The 26,504-nt window shown below is 41.5% G+C and overlaps 1 protein-coding gene across 5 annotated transcripts in view; it reads left to right on the forward strand.

Moving 5' to 3' along the window:
• Positions 1-26,504, forward strand: part of UNC5D (unc-5 netrin receptor D) — a 670,113-nt gene that overhangs the window by 583,447 nt on the left and 60,162 nt on the right. For all 5 annotated transcript variants that reach the window (XR_008892301.1, XM_056571520.1, XM_056571523.1 and 2 more), the window contains 3 exons: positions 11,354-11,526; positions 14,949-15,172; positions 25,418-25,567. Coding sequence is in view for 4 of the 5 variants with exons in the window: in XM_056571520.1 (XP_056427495.1) it covers positions 11,354-11,526; positions 14,949-15,172; positions 25,418-25,567 (547 nt within the window). In the remaining variant the exon portion in view is untranslated. The remainder of the gene's footprint in view (positions 1-11,353; positions 11,527-14,948; positions 15,173-25,417; positions 25,568-26,504) is intronic.

Below are 26,504 nucleotides of genomic sequence, written 5' to 3' on the forward strand. Positions count from 1 at the left end.
TGATAAATTAGGTGCACAATAGTCTACATTGATGCGGGAAAGAGACAGCTTTGATAAATCCCTCCCAGAGTGTCTATTTTCATAATTTGCTGCTTTGTGTACCATTTAAAATATTTTATCTATGATTTAAAATAAAATAATAATAATAATAAACAGTGTCAAACCATCAATCAATAAGCTCCGCCCATGCTCCATGCTGGGCCCAGAGCTGAAGATACTGAAGAATATTACCGAAGCACGACTGCACGGACCGGGACAAGGCAAGTACTGTTGTCATCAGTCTCACCAGCACTACCTGTCGGTACTGACAGGTTAGTGCAGGTGACACTGGTGACATATTTCCTTTAAAGCAAAAAGAATGTTTCTCTTTAGGAAATATTTTCTTCAGGGAATACACCTATTTCATTACTGAACATTCCCAATTGAAAAGTGATATAGTTTAGGACTTGTTTTTTAGCAACCATTTTCAGCTATCACCCTAATATCTTCCCACTTCTAACTGAATGGGTCAAGTAGTAAATTTATGCTGGTCACGTACTCTATGTCTAGCCACTAAATCTATAAACTTTACTTGCCAGGCATCTAGTAATAAGAGGTAAAATAGTCTGTATGAATCATCTTTTAGAGATGTGGTTTCCAAACTGTGGACCTCCACATCTTACAAAACTGACTTCCAGCATGTCTAGACAAACATTGACATCTAGAGGTCTATGGTTTGGAGACCACTGACTTAGGGTATTGTTTTCTCTATACGACTGCTAAGTGGAGTAGTAGTTTGTAGTCAGGACAACACATTTTACCTAAACTCTCCATGCAACTGCATCTTGAATACACTATACGTACATAACATGCCGATAAGAAATATTAAATTTAAAACTTGCAAATCAAGCATTTTGGGTCTGTAGAGAAGAAGTGAATGTCAAATAGGATGCATAGTATAGTCATATTTGGCCACCAAGGGACATCAGACTTGCTGGCTAGACAAAAGTTCTACAGTATAGGGATGATCAGAAAAATCAGTAAATCCAGTATCGTCTGTAATGAATATGAGCATATGACCTATGAACACTATACTTCCTCCATTTACCATATGTTAACCTCTCTATTCCCAATCATCAGTCTTCCTATCTGTTACACTGTTGTCCATTTTCTTATCTAAATTTTACTTTTCTTCCAGCTGGGAAGATGCTGTCATGTGTTTTCCTCCTTCTCTTTCTCTCTATACTTTTGCTGACCTTCTTTCTCATCTTGTTGGCTCCATTAATGGTCTCATGGGACTTTCTTCATACTTTCATATATCTTGAATGGGACCTAATGGGTTTTTAGCACCTGTCTTTGAATTAAAAGCTTTTACCAACTAGAAAGGTGAAAAACAAAAGCCGTTATTAACTGGAAACATACACAAGGGACTAAACAATCCCTAAACGCCACTTTTGTGTTTTCACATTTATACATTTAACACTTTTAGGATGGTATGCCCTGGAGCAATGCCAGACATTTCAGCCTAAAAGCATGTACAGTACATTACACATTTCTAGTCTATGTCCTTGCACAACTATAATATACATATAATATACCACATGGCTGAACTACAGACATGACTTTTTTATTAAGAAAAATAAATCAAATATCTACATTATTGACTTGACTACATTCCATAGAGTAAAAAGAAACCTGCTGTGCCATCAATGTTCCTAATAATGCCCTATTCATTTCAAAAGAATAATTATGTTATATGGCATCTATAGTCTGTTATGACCACTTGATAGATCCTATTGAATTCAATGGGATCCACAAAGATCAGTTATACTTCTGTTTCAAATTCTTAAAAACAAATCCCAGCAGATTACCCTATATAACGCCTGGCCTCACCTAGCATTATATAGAGTAAAATCTTTATCCTCACCATCCCTGGGGGACGCTCCTGCCCCCAGAGATGGTGAGAATATGAACTTATAAACTAGTCACCACCACAGCCATAAGTAGTCCCCTGGGCTGGGAGCTCCTCTCACCTAGTCCCGTTTTTCGGCTGCAGCAACACCCCCTCGGCTTAAATTAATGGGCTGCGTCATTGCTCTGCTCACTAAACAGATAAACTCTCGTTATTCGGCAGGCAGTGTTTCTGCCTGCCGAATAACGGGAGTAGGGTAGAGGAGCTCCCTGTCCAGGGGACTACTTACGGGGCCAGCAGGGACTAGTTTATAAGTTCATATCCTTTCCATCCCTGGGGGCAGGAGCATCCCCCGGGATTTTGAGGATAAAGGTTTTACCCTATATAACACTTTGCCAAGCATTATATAGGGTAAAATCTGATGATTGGTTCCCTTAAATTATTCCAAACAACAGGAACAGTAGCTCACACTTTCAGCATAGCATGACTACTGCCAGCATGCTTTATGATAGACCTGCAAAATGTACTGGTCACCAGTGACAAAAGCCCTGTTATCCAGCTGTCAAAGGATCTAATCCTATAATAACCTTGTCCAGCCAGTGTTACTGTATAAAACCAGCCAGGCGTGGATACCAGAAAAACTCAATGTTTAGTCATCACGGCTTTACCTTGACTGCAAAATGCCAATGCAGTAAAAATAGGAAATAGATGAAGCTTAAAAGCAGAAGAACTCTGTTAGGACAAAAAACTCCTTATAGTGATTATTAGGGATGAGCGAATCGAATCTGACAAATCCAAATTTGTTACGAATTTCAGGAAAAATTTGATTTGTAACGAATGAGAATATTGCCGCTTCTTGATTGCGCAAATTTCTTCATTAAATTCCATTTAGTGTGGTCCAGGTTCCAGAGAACGGGCAGCTAAAATGGCAGATCCACATGTGAGGACATGGGGCAAGGAATCCTGGGAAGGCGGGAGCAAGGTTCGGGGGGATGACCCTGAATCAAATTCAGCATGTATCCTATAAGCAGTCAGCCACCCCTGTGATGTCACAGCCCTATATAATCGGCAGCCATCTTACAGCCAGTCACATCAGCGTTCTATTACAGAGAAAGAGGGACAGACAGCAGTGTGTGTTGCACAGAAAAGCATTTTTACTGCAGCGATTCACCTCCCAGTCAAATCAGCATTCTATTACAAAGAGGGACAGAGAGCAGTGTGTTGCACAGAAAAGCTTTTTTACAGCAGAGATTCACCTCAAGCCCAAATCCAGCCTAGAAGCACTGATTGGGAAGAAGTGAGATTAAGAGAGAGAGAGTGCAATTTTGGGTGTAGGGCACTGGTGTATACAACAACTAAAAAGCTAATAGTAGCCAGCAAGTTAGGGTGAGCAGTGCACTAAAAGCGCATTTTCCTCTATTAAGTGTAACCTGTGTGTACATCTAAGTGGTGTACCATTTTGTTACTGTTAAAGTCTTAAGGGCCTAGATACTGTAAAAGGGCAAGCAAAAGTACACACCTGCTGATGTTGTCGACAAATACTGTTTTAAGCGTATTGGAGCGCCTTGTCCTCCTCTCATAAGTGCATACCACATACGTACATCTAAGTGGTATACCATTTTTTTCCTATTAAAGTCTTAAAGCGTACCTGGCAGATCCAACAAATTGTTTTTTTCATATATCACTCAGTACCTAATCCTGACCATGTACATCTATTTTTTTTATGTGTCTAGCACCTTTATTTATTTTTATTACACTTTTAATTTAGCTCACTAGTCTGAATTCCTCTCAAAGGGATGGGGCGTGGCCTCACTATGCAGGTCTCCACCCCCTCCCTCAGTATGCTGTCTGCTCACATCTCCTCTAGCATTAGCAAAGCTACAACTCCCAGCTTGTCCTCACTGACAGTAAAGGGACACAAGCTGACAGTGGGAGAATTTTTCCTCCAGCTGTGAGCCCTGCACTCACAGCTGTCAATCAAGGAAGTGTGTCCATGACATGGGTGATGACTCATGGACACAGCAGGATTAGTATGTGTCCAAGCAGGCGGGGGGAGTTGTTTGACTGGCTTTTTCAGTATGAAATACTGAACATTTTCTAATGAAAGCAATTGTAAAACCTATTGGTTTTGCATGGTTTACAACATATGAAAAGTTTTTGTATCTGACAGTGCCCATTTAAGGGCCTAGCTACTGTAAAAGGGCAGGCAAAAGTACACACCTGCTGGTGTTGTAGACAAATACTGTTTCAAGCGTACTGGAGCGCATTGTCTTCCTCTCATAAGTGAATGCCACATATGTACATCTAAATGGTGTACCATTTTGTTCCTGTTAAAATTTTAAGGGCCTAGATACTGTGAAAGGACAGCCAAAAGTAAACACCTGCTTGTGTTGTAGGCACATACTGTTTTAAGCGTACTGGAGCGCATTGTCCTCCCCTCATAAGTGAATACCATATACATACAACTAAGTGGTGTACCATTTTGCTCCTGTTAAAGTCTTTAGAGCCTAGATACTGTGAAAGGCCAGACAAAAGTACACACCTGCTGGTGTTGTAAACAAATACTGTTTTAAGCGTAGTGGAGCGTATTGTACTGCCCTCATATATGCACTAAATATGTCAGGCAAAGAAGTGCCAGGACATGCACAGAGGAGTGGCAGAAGCCTAAATTTATCAGGCAGAGGTCACAGCAGACTAATGGCAGCAGGAGTCGCAGCGAGAGGCCTGAGCACCCGGGATTAGCTAACGGTCTTGACCAGAAACTCCTCTGCTGTCATTGATTGGTTAACACGGTCATCCACTTCATCACAAGTAACATTTGACACCCCCAGTCAACAGTCGGTGGCTTCCTCAGACACAATCCTCAGTTGGCATGGCCCGGGAGCAGTCCCTGTCCTCCCATTGCCTCTGTCCTATGCTGTTCCCTCCCCCACAGAAGTATCTTATGCTGTGGGTTCAGCTCCAGTATTTAGTGAGGACAATTTAAAGGACAGTAAGCAGCTACTGTCCAGCCAAGAAGTGGAGGAGACATGTGCCGCTTCTTCAGCTAGGTGAGCAAATAGTGATGAGGAGAGTGGCATGGAAATTGGTGTTGCGAGTGTTCAGGCTCCTGAAACAGACACTGTTGAGGAACCTGAGGAGGACATCAGTGACATGCAGACACAACTCGATGATGATGAACGCAATCGCACTTGGGAGCCGGGTGCAGAAGGGGCTTCATCATCATGAGGAGAAGAGGGCTGCAGGTTGCCCGTGAGACAGCAACTGAGCCAGCAAGGTGGTAGCATGGTTGACAGTCAGCATGGTGGCAGAAGTGGAAAGTCTGGAGCCAAGCGTGCACAGGGTAGATCACCTGCTTAGCAGCAGCCTAGCTTCCCGGGATGTAGTGAAACAGGGGTTCCTGTAGACGGCAGTAGCAGTCAATCCGTGCGGACTATTGGTGGGAAAATCAGCTTCTCGGCGGTGTGGCAGTTTTTCATCAAGCATCCGGAGAATGTTAACCTGGCCACAGCAAGATGTGTCGGGAGAAGGTGAAGCATAGTGAGGGTGAAGCCACTCCTTTTTTCAGCCATCCAAGTTGAAGGGAGCTGTGTGTCATACCCATCTTTTGTCGCTCCAGATGCTCCTGCTCCTCCTACTTCGAGTCAGTTATTCTGCCAGCAATCCATCGGCAAAGCCATGTCCAAGAGATAACAATGTGCCCACTATGTGCAGAAACTGACTGTGCTCCTGTCCAAGTTGCTGGTGCTGCAGTCCCTCATTTTTCAAGTGGTGGACTCTACACTTTGAGAGAACTGGTGGCTTATGCTGAGCCAAGGTGGAGAGTCCCAAGCTGTAATGTCTTTGTGAAGAAGGTCAGGAACAATACATCTCCTTTACGGTCCACTGGGTGAATGTGGTTCCTGTACAGCCACAACAGCAACTTGGACAGATCACGCCACTTCCGCCTCCACACTCTCAGGCCATTGGTCCTGTGACAGTGTGCGACTCTGCCTCCTCAGCCTCCACCGTGTCCTCAGCCTCCATTGCACGGAGAAGTCTCAGTGCCCCTCCACCATACCATTTGTGCAGGGCACAGCATGTCACGCTGTTATTCACATGGTTTGCCTTGGCGAATGGAGTGACGCAGGGGAGGAACTGCTTAAAGCCATTCATCAAGAAATTAAATCATGGCTTACTCCACGAAAACTGATAATGGGAACCATGGTGACCAATAACGGGAAGAACATCTTGTCTGCACTGTGACAAGGAAGACTGAGACATGCGCCCTGCATGGTACACATGCTCAATCTGGGTGTTAAGCGGTTCCTGAAGTGTTCCCCCATCTGCAAGACATTCTAACAATGGGAAAGAAACATTGCATGCACTTCAGCCACTCGTACACTGCAAAGCACAGCGTCAGAATGATATCCTCCAACATAGTCTGATTTGCTACGTTTCCACACGTTGGAATTCCATCCTCCATATGTTGGACCTATACGAACAGAGAAAAGCCATCACCGATCTCTTGATGTTCCAAGCGGATAGGGGGACTCCCCTGTGTAACTTCAATGTCAACCAGTGGCAGCTCCTATGTAACACCTGCTGTTTGCTCAGGCCCTTTGAGGAAGCCATATTATTAGTCAGTCAACCAGGATTATGGGATGAACAACGTCATCCCACTGCTTCATTTATTACAGCGTGTGTTGGAAACAATGGCTGGTCAGGGCACTGGAGACATGGTGCCTACATCTCACGGCCATATGAGCCCTGTGGGGGCTGAACTAGAGGAGGAGGAGGAGGGGAGGGGCACAGTGGAGTACAGTTTAGGTTTCACGAGATGGGTGGCTTTTCTAGTCATCTGATAGGAGAGGAGGAGCAGGAGCAGCTAGAGGAACTAGAGGGTTATGAGGAAGGAGAGACAGAGGACCAAGACACATTAGGGCAGTATGCAGTGGAGATGGAGGCAGGGAGTCCCTCCGAGTCACTTGCAAAAATGACATGATGCATGCTCACTTGCTTGTGTAGTGACCGCCGAATTGTCACCATTCGGCAGCGGGATGACTTCTGGCTCTCCACCTTATTGGATCCTCACTACCGGCATAAAATGGGGGCCTTTTTCACACCCACTGAGAGGGAGGACAAACTGACCTACTACAGAGACATCCTACATAGTCAGTTGTCCCATGCCTATTTGCACCATCGTCCATCCACTTGCAGGTCTGACTCGGGGGGCTGGGGAGGGGTGGGGTGGCAGGAGCAGTACCAGCTCCATCAGCAACAGCCTGAGTCTACAGTCACTGATGAGTAGCTTTCTTCACCCGTATAGTGAAGCAACTCATCAGCAGCAGGTAGACCTGGAGCAGGACCTTAACCAACAGGTGGTGGCATACCTTGACATGCCCATGAAAAACCACCCTGAAGATCCGCTGGACTTCTGGGTAGCAGAACTTGATTTGTGGCCACAGCTAGCAGAGTTTGCCCTGGAAAAGCTTTAATGCCCAGCCAGTAGTGTGCCATAAGAGCGGGTGTTTAGTGTGGTGGGGACCATAGTAAGTCCAAGGAGAACTCAATTGCCTACGGAAAATGTGGAGAGACTGACCTTTGTGAAGATGAATCAAGCATGGATCAGCCAGGATTTCCACCCACCAAAGGCTGATGCATCAGAATAGATTGACCATGGTGCTACACGAACACTTCACATTTATGGATAGTATAAGTGGGTCACTGTCACGATTCGGCTTACAGGTTGTGGATCCACTGTGTCAGCGAGGGATTGGCGTGGACCGTGCTGGTGGACCGGTTCTAAGAGGCTACTGGTGTTCACCAGAGCCCGCCGCAAAGCGGGATGGTCTTGCTGCGGCAGTAGCAACCAGGTCGTATCCACTAGCAACGGCTCAACCTCGCTGACTGCTGAGAAGGCGTGGGACAGAAGGACTAGGCAGAGGCAAGGTCAGATGTAGCAGAAGGTCGGGGCAGGCGGCAAGGTTCGTAGTCAAGATGGATAGCAGGAGATCAGGTAACACAGGCTTGGACAACACTAAACGCTTTCACTGGCACAAGGCAACAAGATCCGGCAAGGGAGTGCAGGGGAAGAGATGTGATATAGCCAGGGAGCAGGTGGAAGCCAATTAAGCTAATTGGGCCAGGCACCAATCATTGGTGCACTGGCCCTTTAAGTCTCAGAGAGCTGGCGCGCGCGCGCCCTAGAGAGCGGAGCCGCGCGCGCCAGCACATGACAGCAGGGGACCGGGACGGGTAAGTGACTTGGGATGCGATTCGCGAGCGGGCGCGTCCCGCTGTGCGAATCGCATCCCCGACGGCCATATCAGTGCAGCGCTCCCGGTCAGCGGGACCGACCGGGGCGCTGCAGGGAGAGAGACGCCGTGAGCGCTCCGGGGAGGAGCAGGGACCCGGAGCGCTCGGCGTAACAGTCACTATATGTGACCCACTTATGGGCAATATGTGTATTTACCTAAATTGCGCACCTATTATGTATTTACCTAAATTGGGTACCCATTATGATTCATTGTATTTAGTCCCCGATATGTAATTTGTAGCATGGTGATTTGATATGAAAATGAATATATTATATTTATGTCTGAATTGATTGATAAACCGTGCCTGTATATAACTATATCTAACATTCTAGCGCCATGAAGTCCCGCGATAGTCGGGATTCCTGTACCAGAGTTGCCTTCCAGGCCTCGCTTTGGTGGCGAGGCTTGGTCTTTTACCTGACAGTGGGACTGCCCTGCTATACGATTGGTCTTTACATCCGAGCCTCGCTTTTGAAGCGAGGCTTGGTTGTTGGCAACGCCGTGGAGCCTTCTGACACAGCTTCCCGATGTCACATGACACGCGCTGATAGGCGTATCTGCTCCCGAGCCTCGCTATGAGTGCGAGGCTTGGTAACAGTGATCTATGTGTGGCTATGACGCTTTATTTATATCACGTGTTTTAGTCCTGGGTTTTAATTGGCTAAGTCTCTGTATATATACATACCCCACACTCTATTGACCACACCCCGGAAGAAGCCTTCATTGGTGAAACGTTGAGTGGCGGGTGGCTGTAGCGCCGTACTCCTTGCTCCACTTGGTAAAGTATTTTGTTATCTCTGTCCAGTTTTGGTTTTGCCCTACCTATAATGCATTATTGATCCCCTGGGGTTTCTTTGTCTGCTCTATGATTTTTTGTACTTACCTGTGGTTCGAGCATACTTGCTGGATCCGACCTTAATATTCAACCCACAATATATGAGCAGCAGTCTCTCTCATTAATCCACGGGAGTCAATATTTATTGTGCACCAATTACTTACTCCTTTTTCCTGGCAGACAAGCGTAGCCCCCGTTTCTCTCTCAGCATTTTTTGGATTCATGATTATTACTATATATGTATTCTTTTAAATTATTTTAAATGTCTTGTCATCTTGGATTCATGTTAATAAAGTATACTTTGTGATATTTATGTCCTGTTTGACGCCTTTCTTTATGAATTTAATCTATGTCTTGTGGCGTAGGACCTACTGTATAGGATTTTTTTCTTTTGGTATCATATATGGATAGTGCAAAACATATTAAGGTGCTGCTTCCCAGTTACAGACATTCCTCGGCATCAGACCACAAGTAAGTATTGAGGATATGCATTAGCTAAAACTTCACTTTTCTTAGGATAAAATATATGTACCCCAATTTTTTTTTTAAATCAAGCAGAAGGAAAGGTGTGCAAGAAATACTATGTGCCACCTAAACCACCAAGTATTGATGTGATGCAAAAGACCTCTAAAAGGTGGAAGGGAACAATGTATCGTCTATTGTAAAAACTTTCCCTGTAAGGCCCTACTCTCACTTTATTAATTCCCTTCTTGGTACTTGTTATTTGCCCTAAAAAGGGTGCCTCCACACAGGAACCTCTCCCTATTTCCACCTACAAACACTGCCATTTCACAGGGTTTTTAGGTGAAAATAGGGATAGTTTCTTGTGTGGGGCCGCCCTTTTTAGGGTGAGTAACCCTTGCCAAGAAGGGAATTAATAATGTGAGAGTAGGGCCGTACAAGGGAAGTTTTTACCCCCACTGGTTACAATGAACCATACGTTGTTCCCTTCCACCTTTTAGAGTTCATTGCATCACATCAATACTTGGAGGTGTAGGTGGCACATGGAGGTTTTTGCACACATTTGCTTTTGTTTGGGTACATATATTTTATCCTAAGAATATTATTAAAAGTTAAGTTTTACGTAATGCATATCCTAAATACTTGTGCACACTAACACTTTTATAAAAGAAACAGTTTTCTTCTGCCTACTTGCCTCAGCTACTATTCTGATCCTGCAACCCCCTTATGCCACACATCTGATGCCAAGTTCTCCTTTTTTTCACCCACCTTCGTCACCGGGTACTGGTATTGCCACCCACTGCACCACTCTGTCACCGGGTCACTTTCAGGACTCCTGATTTTGCTGATGCCACCTCCAGGCTGTCTCATTCTGCAACTATATGGACTCCTCATGCTTCAGCAGCTCCAGGCTGTATCATTCTGCCACTTTATGGTCTCCTCAAGCTGCCACCAACTCAAGGCTGTGTCATTCAGCCACTATAGGGTCTCAACATGCTGCCGCCAACTACAGGCTGTCATTCATCCACTACATGGTCTCATCATGCTTCCACCACCTCAAGGCTGTGTCACTGTACCGCAATGTGGACTCCTCATGCTGCCGGCGCATTAAATAAAACTTCAATGTTCAATTTAAATGTTAAAAAATATATTTTCAATTGTAAGGCCCTATGGTTTCGTCAGGCTATTGCCACCTCCAGGCTGGGTCATTCAGTGACTATATGGTCTCCATATGCTGCCACCACCTCCTCGCTGTGTCATTCAGCCACTATATGGTCTCCTCATACTGATGCCACCTCTGGGCTCTGTCATTGTGCCACTCTGCGACAGTGATTCTAATATTTCACTAACCCAGCACACACCCCATGTGTTTCACAGCAAGGCAAAGTGTTCTACACCTCCAGTGAGGTTATATGAAGGCCAGAAATAGCTGTTTTTAATACAGATCTGTCGCAAATAAATTCGGACTGAACCTAATTTTTTCTGAAAATCCATCGAATCGGCCGAATCAAATTTTTAAAAATTATTATTTTAATATTGTGTAATATTTCACCATGGTGTTGAATTAGACATGTCCTCTCTGAGAATAATAAAACTGCATTAACATGTCACTGTCTGGATCTATAGGAACTATTCTTCATTTATACGAGATTGCTGATGCCAGGATTGTAAAACCACATTAGATCAGCTTCGTCCTAAAGCTAGACATGAACACAGCTTCAATAAAATTCTGCTAGATTTTCTCATTGATTTTCTCATACATTATACCAAGTCAGTCAATGTTACAAGGTTTAAGTATGCTGGAAAGGATGAGGTGGTTGATGTTGTTGCTTTTAGCATTATTGTCTTTCTTTGCTCTGTTAACAGCTTGCAACTGGAAGGTTCAGAGATTCTTCTGGGACCAGAAGTCACCTGTGGACCTCTTGATATGACCTTCTCTACTCCTGTGGCCTTAACCATTCCTCACTGCGCTGAAGTAAGCTGTGAGCATTGGAACGTCCGGCTCAAAAGAAGATCACAACATGGCAAATGGGAGGCAAGTGGCTTTCAGAATTGCAATGCTTTATGTACCGAGAAAATTACATCACCAGTTCAAAATACCTTTTAGTATGTAACGGTTCTTACTATAAAAAGCTCCTTTGAGTGTACTTTTTTAGGGGACTGTAGTGATCAGCATTGGGCACTATTAAAGATCCCTGTGGCATGACTGCTGCAATAACTTTTTTAGTGATCTCCAAAAAGTAAGACTTAGTGGACAGGGTCCATCGCTTTGGTATCCATAACCACGCTAGGGTCTATATTTCTAAGCTCCTCATACAGAATAAGGCTTTTGGATGTCAAGGTATTGAAGCCTAGGAGTGTTCTTTAGGTTGTTGCAGCTCCTGAGCTATTGGGCATGAAATGTTAGCCAATGTTGCTACCCAATGAAGTATATTGCAGAGAGACTTTTATAAGTAAGTATATACAAACAAACACATCAATATATAGCAGAAGATATATCTAAAATGTTCTCCTGAGAGTTAATAAGTCTCCAGCATGTAGTAAAACCTTAATCCTTATTTGCCCATCCTTAAATGCCAGGGGTATACCAGTAAAAGGACCATGATGAAACACATTTCCAATGCTACAGGATTTCTTATCATGCTTGTTGTTTCTTCTACTCTCGCTACTCTAGCTAAGATGCTGGCTCCACTTACTCTTCTAGTTATAGTGTCACTTCTGCTTTATTACTTGGGGTCAAAAGTAATATGAGCCTCCTATATCCCTCTGGTTGCTATTCAGCGCTAATATGTACCTTAGTACTTCCCATGTGACTATGAATAGGGCTACCTGGCAAGTGCTTCGAGTTACAGTGCAAAGTGTCACCCAAAGTGGGAACCAGAAGCTACATTTTCACCATATCTTAAGAGCAAAGGACAGGAGTACCACCACCAAGGCAGTCATGGTCTCATCAGGTCACATGCTTCTAAGCCAGCAAAACTCACAATAAACAAGTGAACATAAATGATTTAAAAATGTACACACTAAAAAAAAAACTGTAAAACACTAAAAATGGCACAAACTATTAGCTTTAGGGTGAGCCCGGTTTATTGCAATGAGACATATTTGACGGAAACTCCCCTCATCATGTGTAAGAAATGAAAAGTTATGGGCATTGTTAATGTTGCAACCAGTTCTAGTGCATTATAAGGCTGGAATTCCACTGAGGATTTTCAAGCAAAAACGCCGTAAAAATACGACCATTTTGCTGCACTGCGTTTTTTCTGTAAAAAAGTTTGGCGTTTTTTTTTTTATCCTTTGGGTGTTTTTCAGCTATTTTGGGCTCAGAGGCTGGTTCTCAAAAATGCCCTACAAATCCTAGTTTGGCATTTTTTGCACAGAAATCATGGCATTTTCCTTCCATAGAAGTCTGTAAGAGAGCAAAAACGGAAAGAAAAACACCATATTGGTTCTAACTTTGGTGTTTTTGACGGCGGTTTTTATTCTTTTTTGGAGTTTAGCGATCCAAAAAAGTGATGGAGATACCTTTTTAAATAAAATTTCATAGGGTACCATCTGCTGATGACTGACAGGCTTGACTCTATGTACAGTGAATGGGAGAATCCGGATGAATATGTCAGATTCATCACTTGCCGCACTGGGTGCATACTGCAGACTTCAACATGTACTATGTTTCTGCATATGAAAGACCAATGGAAACAGCATGTCCGCATGGTAGCATGGTATGGTAGCGGACATGCTGTTTCCAGTGGTCTTTCATATGCAGATACATATATGCAGAAGCAACGGCATGCCTCTCTATATTGTGCTGCCCTCAGCAACAGCATGTTCTGCCTGTAAGGTTTCCTTTAAAAACGCAGTGGCCCCCGTTATGTCATTATACAGGAAGATCACAGCAGGTGTCAGGAGTGACACTCGCTGCGATCTGTCTATTAATGCAGTTACTACAGCTCCCAGCATGGAGCAGAGTGTGCTCCATGTTGGAAGTGGTAGTACCTGCAATTAAGGAAAGATCACAGCGGATGTCACTCCGGACACCTGATGCGATTGTCCTATCTATTGCAGAGATGCGGAGCAGCTTTCTCCTGCTCTCCGCATCTCTGCACTGTACTCTGGCCAGTGATATGAACAGAACATCACTCATTCATATTTCCCTCTGAGAGCGGTGATTGGCTGCAACCATCCGGCCAATCCCCACTCTGGGTGGAAAATATGAATGAGTGATATTCTATTCATATCACTGGCCGTAGTACAGAGCAGAGATGCGAGCGCTGTATAGAGCCATTCCACATCTCTGCTATATTATGGACAATCGCATCGGGTGTCAGGAGTAGCACACGGGGCGATCTGTATATTAGTACAGGTACTACTACTCCCACCATGGAATAGTCTGTTCCATGATGTGAGTAGTAGTACTACCTGAAAAATAAATAGAAAAAAAAGTGAAACGCACACACTTTATTACAAATTAATAAAAATTTGGGTATAAAAAAATAAAATAAAACATTTTAAATACATTTAAATTAAAACATTTCCATTCCTACTGAATTTTTTTTTTTTTTCGGAACCCAACAAATTTTGGAAAAAAAAAATGCCAAAGGGGCCAAGAAAGGCAAATTCCATACAAAGGTAAAAGTGCCAGAAAAAAACACCAAATCACAGGGAAAGACAGTGGAAGTTTTTCTGGCAGTTTTTCTGGCATTTTTAAGCCCCCAAAAAATGCAGTGCAAAAACCTCTGTGGAATCCAAGCCTAAGGAAGGATATTAAAAAATAGAAAAATTCTAATGGCTTTGTTCAAGAGTTTAAAGCTTTTTAGCACATAATGTGCTGTGTGTGGTATCCAGCATATGAAATTGTGAAATGTAGATGTATCTGCTGAGAAAATATTTTTCTCCATCAGTAATCCTGTGATCACAACATAATTATTTCCAGTTGGTTGCTTTGTTATAAATATTTTTTTGGTGTAACATAAAAGATTATTGCCTACAGATAGAGTGAAATGCTGTGTATTCCAATGAACAGAGCAGAATGTAATATGTCTATGCAACAGAAATTGCAGCCATCTTTTTATTACTCCAATGCAAAAAAAATAAAATGATTAAAACATGTCCTGTCATTTTGTGGATGCAGCTTGTATCCTGACCTATATGAAACAAATAAAAGCACATGCTATCGCACTCACATTGACCCCTCTTTGGACTAACAGATGGAGGGAAAAGAAACAGATGGAAAAGAGTAACAATATGCCACGAATGACTATGAAATGAATGACTAAACTATGCTATGAAAGACACAAAACTTTATGGAAATGATTGTCAGTTTTAAAGAATAGGTTATTGAAATGTTATGATTTTTTTCAGTCTGCACAAAATGACTAGTGCTCTGTATGTCATGTACAATATGTTTGGTCAATGGAAGATAAAACAATTAAACCTTCCTCCTTATTTCCTCTTCAGGAAGTTATGTCAACCGATGATGAAACCACTTCCTTTTATTGCCTTTTGGATCCCTTTGCTTGCCATATACTAATGGACAGCTTTGGCACTTATGCGTTGGTGGGTGAACCTCTCACAGACTGTGCAGTGAAGGAGCTTAAAGTTGCTGTGTTTGGCTGTATGTCCTGCAATTCCTTGGATTACAACCTGAGGGTTTATTGTATTGACAACACCCCATGTGCATTCCAGGTGAGAGCTCTCGCAATCCGAATTTGTCTTTACCTTGTGTTAGTTAGTCTTTTTGTACCTAACTTATGGTAAGCAATCAAATCTGTATTAACCTACATGTCCTATTAGGTAGACCTGCCAGCAGGTTTTAAGGGTATAAACTAAGGGCAATGCTTTATAGGGCTTTGGACCCTAAATTCATACATACCCCTCATTTGTTCACTGAACCCTTCAGTGCTTTGTGGGTGAGGATTTTTTACTGTATTCTGGACTGAATGGGTAACTAATTAAGTGGCATTGGTATACTGGCTGGGAAAGAAGTTTTATTTCTTTAACTGTATACAAAAAAAAAAGATTATTGTTGTTATCACATTGGTTTTGTTTACACTAGATGCACTGAGATAAGATTTTTTTTTCTTTTATATTAGGAATGTCCCAACAGTACACATGCACATACACATCCCTGATGACCATCCCAATACTTGGTGACAATAACAAAAAATACAATTCCCTCTCACCTTCCCTCCACTCCCATGCTGAGGTCTCTTCATCATTCCCGCCATTATCTGGAGTAGTGCAGGACCTAAAGTGGGATGAAATGTTGTCATCACACAGAATACAGGAGAAGGTCCAGCACCAGAATGCAGAGGCCTAAACATGGGAGCTAAGGAAAGGCGAGTGGGATTGTTAGTGTTTTCTTTTGGAGTGGAGGGGGAAGTGGAACACTTCTTAATGGGGGCCTCTACCTAAAAGGAGGCTCCCTTCCTACCTGACTACCTAACTACTAAAGGTTTCTACCTAAAAGCAGAGGGCACCCTACTTAACTACCTACTGGGGGGGGGGACTTCCTACTTACCTATCTTTTGGGGGTTTCTATCTAAGAGTATATTCGACTTTCATCTAGTACTTGAAAAAAAATATCAGTACTCCTACTCTGTCTTATAAAAAGGACATCCCTAATGGCTATACATAGACACACAATGCATATACTTTCCTGACACAGTATTTTTTTATTTATTTTTTTATGAGCTACAGTACGTGCTTATCTCTTTACACACATGGCGAACTGTGCTGAGCAACGAGGAAAGGTAGGGAAGGCACATTCATAAAGTTGTATGTGAAGTATACCTCAAACATTCATGGGTAACATATGCCCCAAACATGATATGAGTGGACTGAGTAAGAAGGATAGCTGCTTACAACATTATTACAGAACTTCAGACAAAGAAAAGCCTGTTTGTTCTTCAGAGGCAAGATTAGGGAGCTAGGGCCTTGGCTACACTGCAACTTTTTTGTAGCACTACAAGATTTATTGTAACTACTGAGTGACAGCTGCAGTCCACACAACTACAAACAACTCCATGTACTGCTTTGGACTGCAGCTGTAGTTCGATAGTTTAAAGGGTATTCCAGGGAAAAACCTTTTTTTATATAACAACTGGTTTGATAAACAATTAAACAGATTTGTAAATTCGAACATTTGTAAACTCATCTCCCCAGTCTGACGAAGCGCTCCGGCGCAAACGGTCCGTCACCGAGACGATCTCTCCCCCCGCGTCCGTCCACCTGTCCTCCCTGCTGTTTTACCCTATGTCTTCATGTGAATAAAGACGCTACTGCACAGGACTCCGGTGAGTGCTCCATTTCTTCCATTTTCTTTGTGATGCAAGATTTGTAAATTACTTCTATTAAAAATCTTAATCATTCCAGTACTTATCAGCTGCTGAAGTTGAGTTGTTGTTTTCTGTCTAACTGCTCTCTGATGACACCTGTCTCAGGAGCTTTCCAGAGTAGGAGCGAATCTCCATAGCAAACCTCTTATGCTCCGGACAGTTCCTGAGACAGACAGAGGTGTCAGCAGAGAGCACTGTTGTCAGACAGAAAGAAACAACTCAACTTCAGCAGCTGATAACTATTGGAAGGATTAAGATTTTTTTTTATAGAAGTCATTTACAAATCTGTTTAACTTTCTGGAGCCAGTTGATCTTAAAAAAAAAATTATAATAATTCCTGGAATACCCCTTTAAAATCAATCTTGTAGCACTACAAATATTTGCAGTGTAACCCTGACCTTTTACAGCTAGGATAGCCAGAAGATCGCATGGACTTTAACAAATATCCATACTGTGCATTTTAGATGAGAATGGATCCAGTTTACATGTGATTAAATGTGCAAATAAGTTTGAGTTTTAGTGTTTCAATTTTCTTTCCAGCATTCTGTTCTTCATAGAAGAGATGCCAATATACAAACAATAACGTGATAGTCACTGTGTGGCTAGAACAATTCCCCTCGATGGAGAAATGTTATCCTTAATAAATGGCACGCCTTTGAATTTTGGTTCTTCACACATGATGTCCCCTAGTGTATAGATGATGGTTACCCTTTAGAAATAATATCTTATAAATGTTCACACACTGTGCTGCACTCAATTCTCTTACTTTCATGATTCCTGTTCCATTTATACTCTGGAGGTAGAAATTTGGCATTAAAATTAAGCAATGGGAAAGATTTCTAGAGCAAGAAGATGTCCTCTTCGCCGTACCCTCTAAAAATGAGCAAGCGGTGTAATAATCAGAGATGGTACAGAGAGCACAGACTGTGAAAGAGGAGAAGAAACACTTTTTTTTGCCTGCAAATTACATTCATTTTAATCGGAGGCAAAAGGACAAAGTTTCTTTCTCATCAGGTTGATCACATGAAGGACGAATCAAAGTAGTTCCTCTGCCTTTGTTCTTAGGATAAAATGAGTGTCAAACATAGCAATTGCTCACTTTCCAAAAATGATCTATGCCTCTGATGCGCTGTGTCTCTTCCTACAGACAGCCAGGGCTCCAGGTCTTTGCGTCTGCACATCCAGCCACTATGTCGGTTATAGTATCTTTTATGTACCTGTACAGTATAAGTGGCTGATGCTATGTGGATAGACATAATGTATTATAGCTGTTGTCACCCCTTAAAGAGTTTCATAGCTCCAAGGAAAAGTATTTGAACACTATTGAAACAAATATACAGCTTTTCTTAACTTACAAAGCAGAGTCAGTCTTAATATATATATATATATATATATATATATATATATATATATATATAAAAGGGGTCAGTACTTTCCTCAGGGAGAGGACACCTCTTCAGGTGTAACGGAGATTCAGGTTAGGCCATTTAGCACTCCGCAGGCATTCTGGGTAGGGGAATATGCAAAGCAGCTCATTACACAACCTTTTCAGGTAGTGTTCTCTGGTATCAGCTTAGCTCCTGTTTTATATTCCTTAACAGGAGCTAAGCTGATACCAGGGAACACTACCTGAAAAGGTTGTGTAATGAGCTGCTTTGCATATTCCCATATATATATATATATATATATATATATATATATATATATATATAAACTCAGCAATGACCAATTTTACCAGTTTTTACAGTAACAAATCATATTTTAGAGTCTTCAGCACCAAACATGGAGTGTTAGGCTCTGTTCACACTGTGTAATATGGGTTCAAAAATAAAACTGTGCATATTCTTGTTCGCCATGTGACCATAGCCTTAGAGTATGTACACCATGTATTATGTTGCAGAAACTCAGAGGATAGCCTACGATTTCTGACTGTATTTTAAAATCTTTTTCAAATTGATTTTATTTTAAAACCAGCAGGTGAGATGCCTTCATAAATTCCCACCCCTCTGTGTAAACATAGCTTTAGGATATGACCTTATGCCCATCCTAGAACCGAGCAAAAGGTTGTGGAGCATAATTGGAGCCCCTGGAGTTTAGTACTATGGAATCATAATGTAGGTATTCCATGTGCTGCCATCTAGTGTGTCTTAATGCACAATTATTTATTGATATTCTAGAGGAGAATACTTTATTTTCAGTGTTACGTTGAAGTTTTTATAGTATTAACATATTCTACAGCAATGTACAGAGGTTGTCATCAGTGCCTGTCACCAGTGGGACTTACAATTTTTATTTCCTTATCTAATACATGGTCTTAAACATTGTCTTACCACCGCCTCACCATCACCACCACCTCCTTTACTCAAATTACATACACAGACATAAGGACATTAGGGCCATTTCCAAATAAAGATAATTAACTTATTGGAACGTTTTTTTTTTTTTTTTTTTTTTTTTGCAATGTACTTTACAAAGGAAATGAAATACCTCATTAAACTAATTCAAACAAAAGTACACCATACAAACTCAATGCATGTGTCATCCCTGGTCCAATTTGAATTTAGGGCTTGAGGGCTGCAGTACAACAGTGCTGACCACTGAACTACTGTGCCGGAATACCTCCATAGTATGATATCTCATGAAATGCAACAAATTTTAGGTTTCTAATATGTGGGATGATAGGCATACAGAGTGATTTGTATAAATTTTGAGGCATGCAAAGTAACAGTAGAGCTAATGAGCACTACATTACAGCTGCCTAAAACTTAGGTGTTAGATTGGAGAGTTACTGAGCTGCTGTGACCTTCATGTGAAACTCTAGTAAATGCACTATAAAGATCAGTGGGATATGGTTACTATACTTAGACCTGACCTTTATGGCTGTAGTTCATAAAACATTGAAGCTGGACAACATAAAAGAGAAGATTCCACTGTTAATTGCTTAACATCTTTGTAGTTCCATCATACCATATAACTAAACCTTAAAGAGGGTTAAATCCTGTGCATCTAAGGCCCCATGCGCCGTCCATGCACCATCACTGATATCTACACCAGCCCAGAGCTTGCATAGATTTTAAGTACAATTTACTCCTCTAGTACACCTGTCCAGTTGCAGTAAATTTTTGTGAGCCTGATACCATGTTCACTTTGGCAAGCTCAATGAAGTGTCGCAGTCACAAGATTTCTTGTGTAAAGGGTGACTGAAAAATAGTCATAGACTTTAAGAATATGTAGTGTATACTTTTGTATTGCTCAGTACTGTCAGCATTGCTCTAATAATAATTATGGAGCCACATTACAAAATGCTGTGATTAAAAATATCCTTATCCTATAAGTGCATTAAAGCAATCAACATTTTTGGTATAGACACAAGGTAGGTAGTCAAGGGGTAGCAACCAGAGCATGTGCCCTGGGTCTGGCATTAAAGGGGTACTCCACTGGCCAGCATTTGGAACATTTAGTTCTGAATGCTGTATGCGCTGTGTGGGTCGGCCTTGCCACCTCAATATAAATCTATGGGAGGGGGCGTGTGTTGAGGGGGCATGGCCTGATATCACAAGGGAGTGTCACCAACCCCTGCAGCGTGCACACAGTGTTCGGAACTAAATGTTCCAAACACTGGCCAGTGTAGCACCCCTTTTATGTGCCAATGAGCACCAACCAGCCATATTGGCTTGGCCATGATGTTCAGTGAACCAAACCTTACCTGCATGTGAAGGAAAGGCAAGCTATTGCTTTTTTTTATACCCAATACAGTATCTTATATCATGGCAGGAAAAATATTACCTTTCCTTGCTCCCCAGCAGCTCATTTCCAGCTTGCTGTTGTCTGACCCGATGTCTTCTTACCTGGCTTGAAGTTGGGGTGTGGAGACAATAGGGCAATATGTATCATGATCAGCACATATGGGTAAAACCATGCTAAAATGTGGCTGCCGTTGTACAAATGAGATAACAAAAACAGCATGTGTACATTGGCTGCCGCATGTGGCTATGGTATGTGGCTAAGTATTGCCCCACTGTCCGCTTTAAGCTAAGTTAAAAGGTATCGTTCTGAGTCAACAGCAAGCCTGAAATAAAACACCTAAAAAAGGAGGAAAGTTAATATATTTCCTGATCCCCGGGGAACCCCTTTAAAAATACAAACTTTTGCCTAAATCCCAGCAATTTATAGTGTACCATATAAGCATTCTCTTGATGGATGTCGAGGTTTACATTTACCCTCATTTCACAAATATTGAATTGCATTACAAGGATTTCATAAATTCTCATGTTCAAGAACAAGAGATTTTCTGTCTATAGAAAAAAAAAGGATTCACATTGTCAGTTTTCTCTTAAAAGCAACAAAAAAATATAATTTGATTTTTCAGCTTGTCGACTCTGAAAAATAGAAATGCTTTCAGAGCCAAATCATTTATTGCCGGAGCTATACCTTTGAGTTGGCAACTTTTGGCAAGCGTGCCCATGAGCAAGTCATGCTTGTTTTCACTGAAAATAATATGATAAAAAAAAAATATGAGGACTAATTCTGCATAAATGCATAAATAATGGGATACATAGGATATGCCTATTTTGGACAGATGGTTTCCCCCTGACATGCACAACAACAGGTCCTGCTGATCACTTGGTATTATTGAAAGAGAGTTTTATATAAACCTGTAGTTCCAAAACTTTGAGCCACCTAAGAGTGCTGGTGGCCATTGAAGAGATCAGTGGGGTGTGATTATTTATCTATATACATGTTTATTTAGTTTATTATTTTTTAAGGCAATGTTTAGAGGAAAAAGTATGAGCAAATTACCTCTTCTCTGAAAGGAAAAAAAAGTATCTTATACTAGCCAAAATAGAGTAACCAAAGTTACCAATGAATGGACTGCAATGCAATTAGCTATATTCACTCAAATCTGATCTTGTCCCTAGTCAGGCTTGAAATTCATTTCTATGTGTCATACAGTTTGGTAAAAAGTCAGTTTATCGTGGAGTCTTTCAGATTACCAAAATAAGACCCATAAAAGCATAGAAGTGCATCCTGAATCCACTCACATGTTATCCTAGTTGCTTTAGGCAGTGTTATTTCTCATTTCACTGTTATGCTATTCTTTAGTGCTGTGTTCTCCGATGATAAGGCTACAATGTTATTTTATTCACAAGAGAATTAACAATATAAATTAGACATTACAATGCTAAATTAATTATTGAACCATTTCTACTGTATGTTTTTCGGAACTCAATAAGCCAAAGGGCTTTTTTTATTGATAAACTATGCGCAGGGAAGACTCAATGTTTAGGGTAGACTATCAATGGTTGATCAACTGGCGATCAACCGGTTGCCGGATATGTTGCATCGTAATATACAGAGAACAGTGCTTGAAGCAGACAGCACAGTATATTGTGTGGTGGGCATGCTGGGTTACTGTGGGTAAGCTCCTATTGAAATGAATGGGAGCTTAAGAAGCTGGCCACTACACAATGTTGGGGGAGAATTTATCATTTTTAGTTTAGGCAAACAATTTTTGCCAATAATGGTCGCACAGCGATTTAAATTTAAAATGAATAAGATGTTATGCCATTACATATTTCGAGAATTTTTACTGCAGCACACCACTTTTAAAATATTGGCAATTTTACACACCTACAAGCTAAGCCATATATGGTCCGGTGTATATTTGTGACTTTGTGGAGGTGTTTGCACAAACATTTGCAACAATTTTATAGTTGTAAATGATAAATCAGTTACCACTGCAACCACCAAAGTAAAACAGACTTTTGGCAAATATTTTTGAGCAATAATTCACATTCCGCAAAAATTTGTGACATAACACAAAAAAAATTTAAACACATTGGGGGAGATTTATCAAAACCTGCCCAGAGGAAAAGTTGCCCAGTTGCCCATAGCAACCAATCAGATCGCCTCTTTCATTTTTAACAAGGCCTCTGCTAAATGAAAGAAGCAATCTGATTGGTTGCTATGGGAAACTGGGCAGCTTTTCCTTTGCACAGGTTTTGATAAATCTCCCCCAATGTTCTCTATATATTCTGGTGATTCTGGTGTAGCCTCTCTGACAGACAGCTGATCTGCAGGGGTGCCAGGTATTAGACCCTTATCGATCAGATATTGATGGGCCATCAAAAATGAAGTCCTGGAAAAGCCTTTTAAAATAGCTCAATAATATTACCTGTACTCCTTTTGACAACCACAGATAAAACATGAAGTAGATAAGACATTGGAGATGAGCTGTATCCATTGACAATCTCATTTCTGCAGTATTGACAAACGCAGCTCTTCTATAACTGTGTTATCTTTCGTTCAATGACAGCAACCCTCCATGGCAAATTATACTAATAACATTTTTAATCTGGATTGCAAATTGATATTTATGAAGGGTGCCATGATGCAGATGAAACACAGCTACATGCGCTGGTCCTATGATTTTGCCAGTAATATGACATCCATTGGCCACCACTTGTGAGAGGGTTTCATCTGCATGCTCTATCCCAGTTTTTCCCAACCAGCGTGTCTGCAGCTGTTGCAAAACGGAAACTTTCAGCATGCCTGCCATGCGGGCAGCTGTAGTTTTGCAACAGCTGTAGGCACACTGGTTGGGAAGCACCTCTATATTTACACCATGGGACCCTACCGTAGAGAAGTTTTTGTAAATTTACTGACTCTATTAGAATTTAAACCAGAGCCGGATCTAGGGAGGCCTCAGGCAAAACTCGGACATGAAGATCTACCATCCCCCTAAATACCCCCCCCCCCCAATGTAAGAGAAGGTCGATGCATTTAGTCTTTTTATTGCCACTTACCAGGGGTGCATGCATGATTTTCTTAAGGGTTGGGGTTTAAAGACATAAAATAAATTCTCCACACCAGAAGGACACATTGCTACTACTACTACAGTGATTTAATAATATGACTAAATGTTATGAAATAAAAACATTATACAGGGACCAGTATCACCAAGAACACCACTATGCAAGGAACCAGTAATTGTGCCTTACTAATATAACTACCACTATTACCCCCACATAGTGACCATGTTATTACTGAATAACAATCCCTTTAGGCAGATCAATTTTACCCCATGCCTGGCCTATATAATAGTAGATATCAGCTCTACACAGGTGCTGCAGTTACAGTGCAGTTACATCCAGTGACTCACAGGTGGTGTTTTCTTGGAGTCATTCTTTTTCCTTTTCTTCTCTATCTGGCTCTGACCGCCATAAAAACTTATTTTACCATAACTCTTCTCCAGAGAACATGCCAGGTAACAAACATCTTAGGTTCAACACTTTTCCTAAATGTTTCCCTTACCATAGTGCCCCAAATAATGGGGGTTATTTACTAACTTGTTTCTGATATGTTTTTTTAAATCAGACTTTGCAGTTGAATTTTACGTGTGCCAGAGTTTGCGCCCCCCCCCCCCCCAAAAAAAAAAAAACAATAAACCCGACCAACTCTCCACTTTTCCACTTTTCTTAGAAAACCCCGAAAAAAGGTTTGTCTGCTGGGGAAACAACCCTGACAAAAAGAGTGTAGGCCAGACAAAAGGGGCATGTTCCTGACAAAAGGGGCATGCCCCGACCTATTTACTAAGGTTTTTGAATAAATGTTGTGGATTAAAGCTCTGGAAAACCCGACAGCTCAGAACAGTTGTAAAAAAGCAAGATGTAGGGGAAAATTAGTAAATACTGTGAAAAAACACTTGTCGGGAAAAACACAAAGAAAACTCCACTGTTAGTAAATCAACCCAATGTCCCTATGGTGCTCTGCATAAAATGAGGAGGTAAGTGTGTTGGAGGGGAAGTGTAGGGGGATTAAATGGTGGTTGGTAGGTAACCCCCCCCCCCCCCCTCCATTAGGTAGATTCCCTCAAGTAAGTAAGCAATCCCCCCTATAGGGTAGAAGCCCACAGTAGGTAAGTAGGTAAGTAAGCCTCCAGTTGGTAGGTGTCCTCCCCCTCATTAGGTAGATTCCCTCAAGTAAATAGGTAAGGTAATCCTGACTATAAGGTGGAAGCCCCTAGTAGGTAGATAAGGAATCATCTCTACCCTATTAGAAGCTCCCAGTAGGTTGGTAGGGAATTATTTATGTTCTATTAGGTAGAAGCCCCCAAGCTGGTAGGTAGGTAGTGTAGGTACTCTCCAGCAGGTAGTTAGGGGCCCCAATATATAGACAGAACATGCCACACCTTCTTCATTACATCATCAATGGAGCTAATAAGAAAGTGTTAAATAACACATTTACCTACTGTGCATCTGCCCATATAAAATAACATATCCACTACAGATGTATATTAAAAGTTGGCACACTGTAAGCAGCCATTCTTTGAACAGTTGTTGAGGTGTATCAATGATATGTGTGACAGTCATTAGAATTCTGCCAGCATTTCATTACAGCAAAAAAGAACAGCCGAAGTAAAATGTGGCCAGGCCTGACACTAATAGCTATTATTCTTTTGTCTTTACATCCATTTTATGATCATTTTAATATAGCTCGCCAAGGAAGATGACATTATTCCAAATGCCACTCATATACCATATAAAACCCGGTGGGTTCATCCTCTTATCGATTTCTCCCATTCTCTTTGTAGGAAGTGCTTACTGATGAGAGGCATCAAGGTGGACAGCTGTTGGAAGAACCAAAGTTGCTTCATTTCAAGGGGAATACCTTCAGCATCCAGATTTCTGTTCTCGATATCCCTCCCTTCCTCTGGAGGATCAAACCATTTACTGCATGTCAGGTACGAGAACCATTTGTCTTTGCTGCTATAGATCTTTTACTCTCTTGACGGACTGCAGACATGGTGAACAACAATCTAGACTTTTTTTTTTTACTTAATACTCATTGATTAATAGCTAATGCATTTAGTGCTGCTGGAAGGGGATCAGATGAACAGCAGTAATGATTATTAAAGACTCCGGAGTCCATCTGCGTCTGATGCCAGAAAGATCTCATCCCTGAAAGTTTCAGAGAGTAGACAATAGTGTCAGCATATCTAAGAGTACAGGGCAAGTATGGATATCAGAGTCTTATAGTATTAGAAGCTAGGATTAAACGTGGCTCTAAAACTTTGGATTTTGCATAGGGGTGGTATATCATATCCTTAGGTCAAATATTTACATTATTTAGGCATACGTAGTGTTGTAAAGGTCAGAGTTCATTCCATTAGAACTGCAAATTATCATATATATATATATATATATATATATATATATATATATATATATATACAGCAGCGTTTCACCTCCTAGCCACATCAGTGTTCTGGTGGACAGACAGCAGTGCTTTTTTTTTCCCTGAAATTTTTTTTTACTGCAGCCATTAACCTCCCAGTCACTTTCTTCCGCTTTGTATTACAGAGAGGGGAAGAGAGCTGTGTGTTTCCTCATACATTTCAACAAGCTGCTTAGCAGAATAGGCAGGAATAATTTTTCTGGGCAATTCTGTGTCTTTGTTCCACAACAAATCTGCTGGCTATACTAGTCTGTAGATGGTACAATACCCAGCAGTCCATTTCTAATAGTCTTTGACAGAGTGCAATTTTGGGTTTAGTACACAGCTTTTGTGTGCTGCAGCACTGTTGTGTACTGCTGGTGTTGTGCAAAAAAAATAGTTTTAAGTGTACTGTAGCGCATTTTTCTGCCCTCATAAGTGCATACCACATACGTACATCTAAG

This window comes from Hyla sarda, chromosome 4 (genome assembly GCF_029499605.1).
Source record: "Hyla sarda isolate aHylSar1 chromosome 4, aHylSar1.hap1, whole genome shotgun sequence".
In the NCBI taxonomy this organism is placed as follows: Eukaryota; Metazoa; Chordata; class Amphibia; order Anura; family Hylidae; genus Hyla; species Hyla sarda.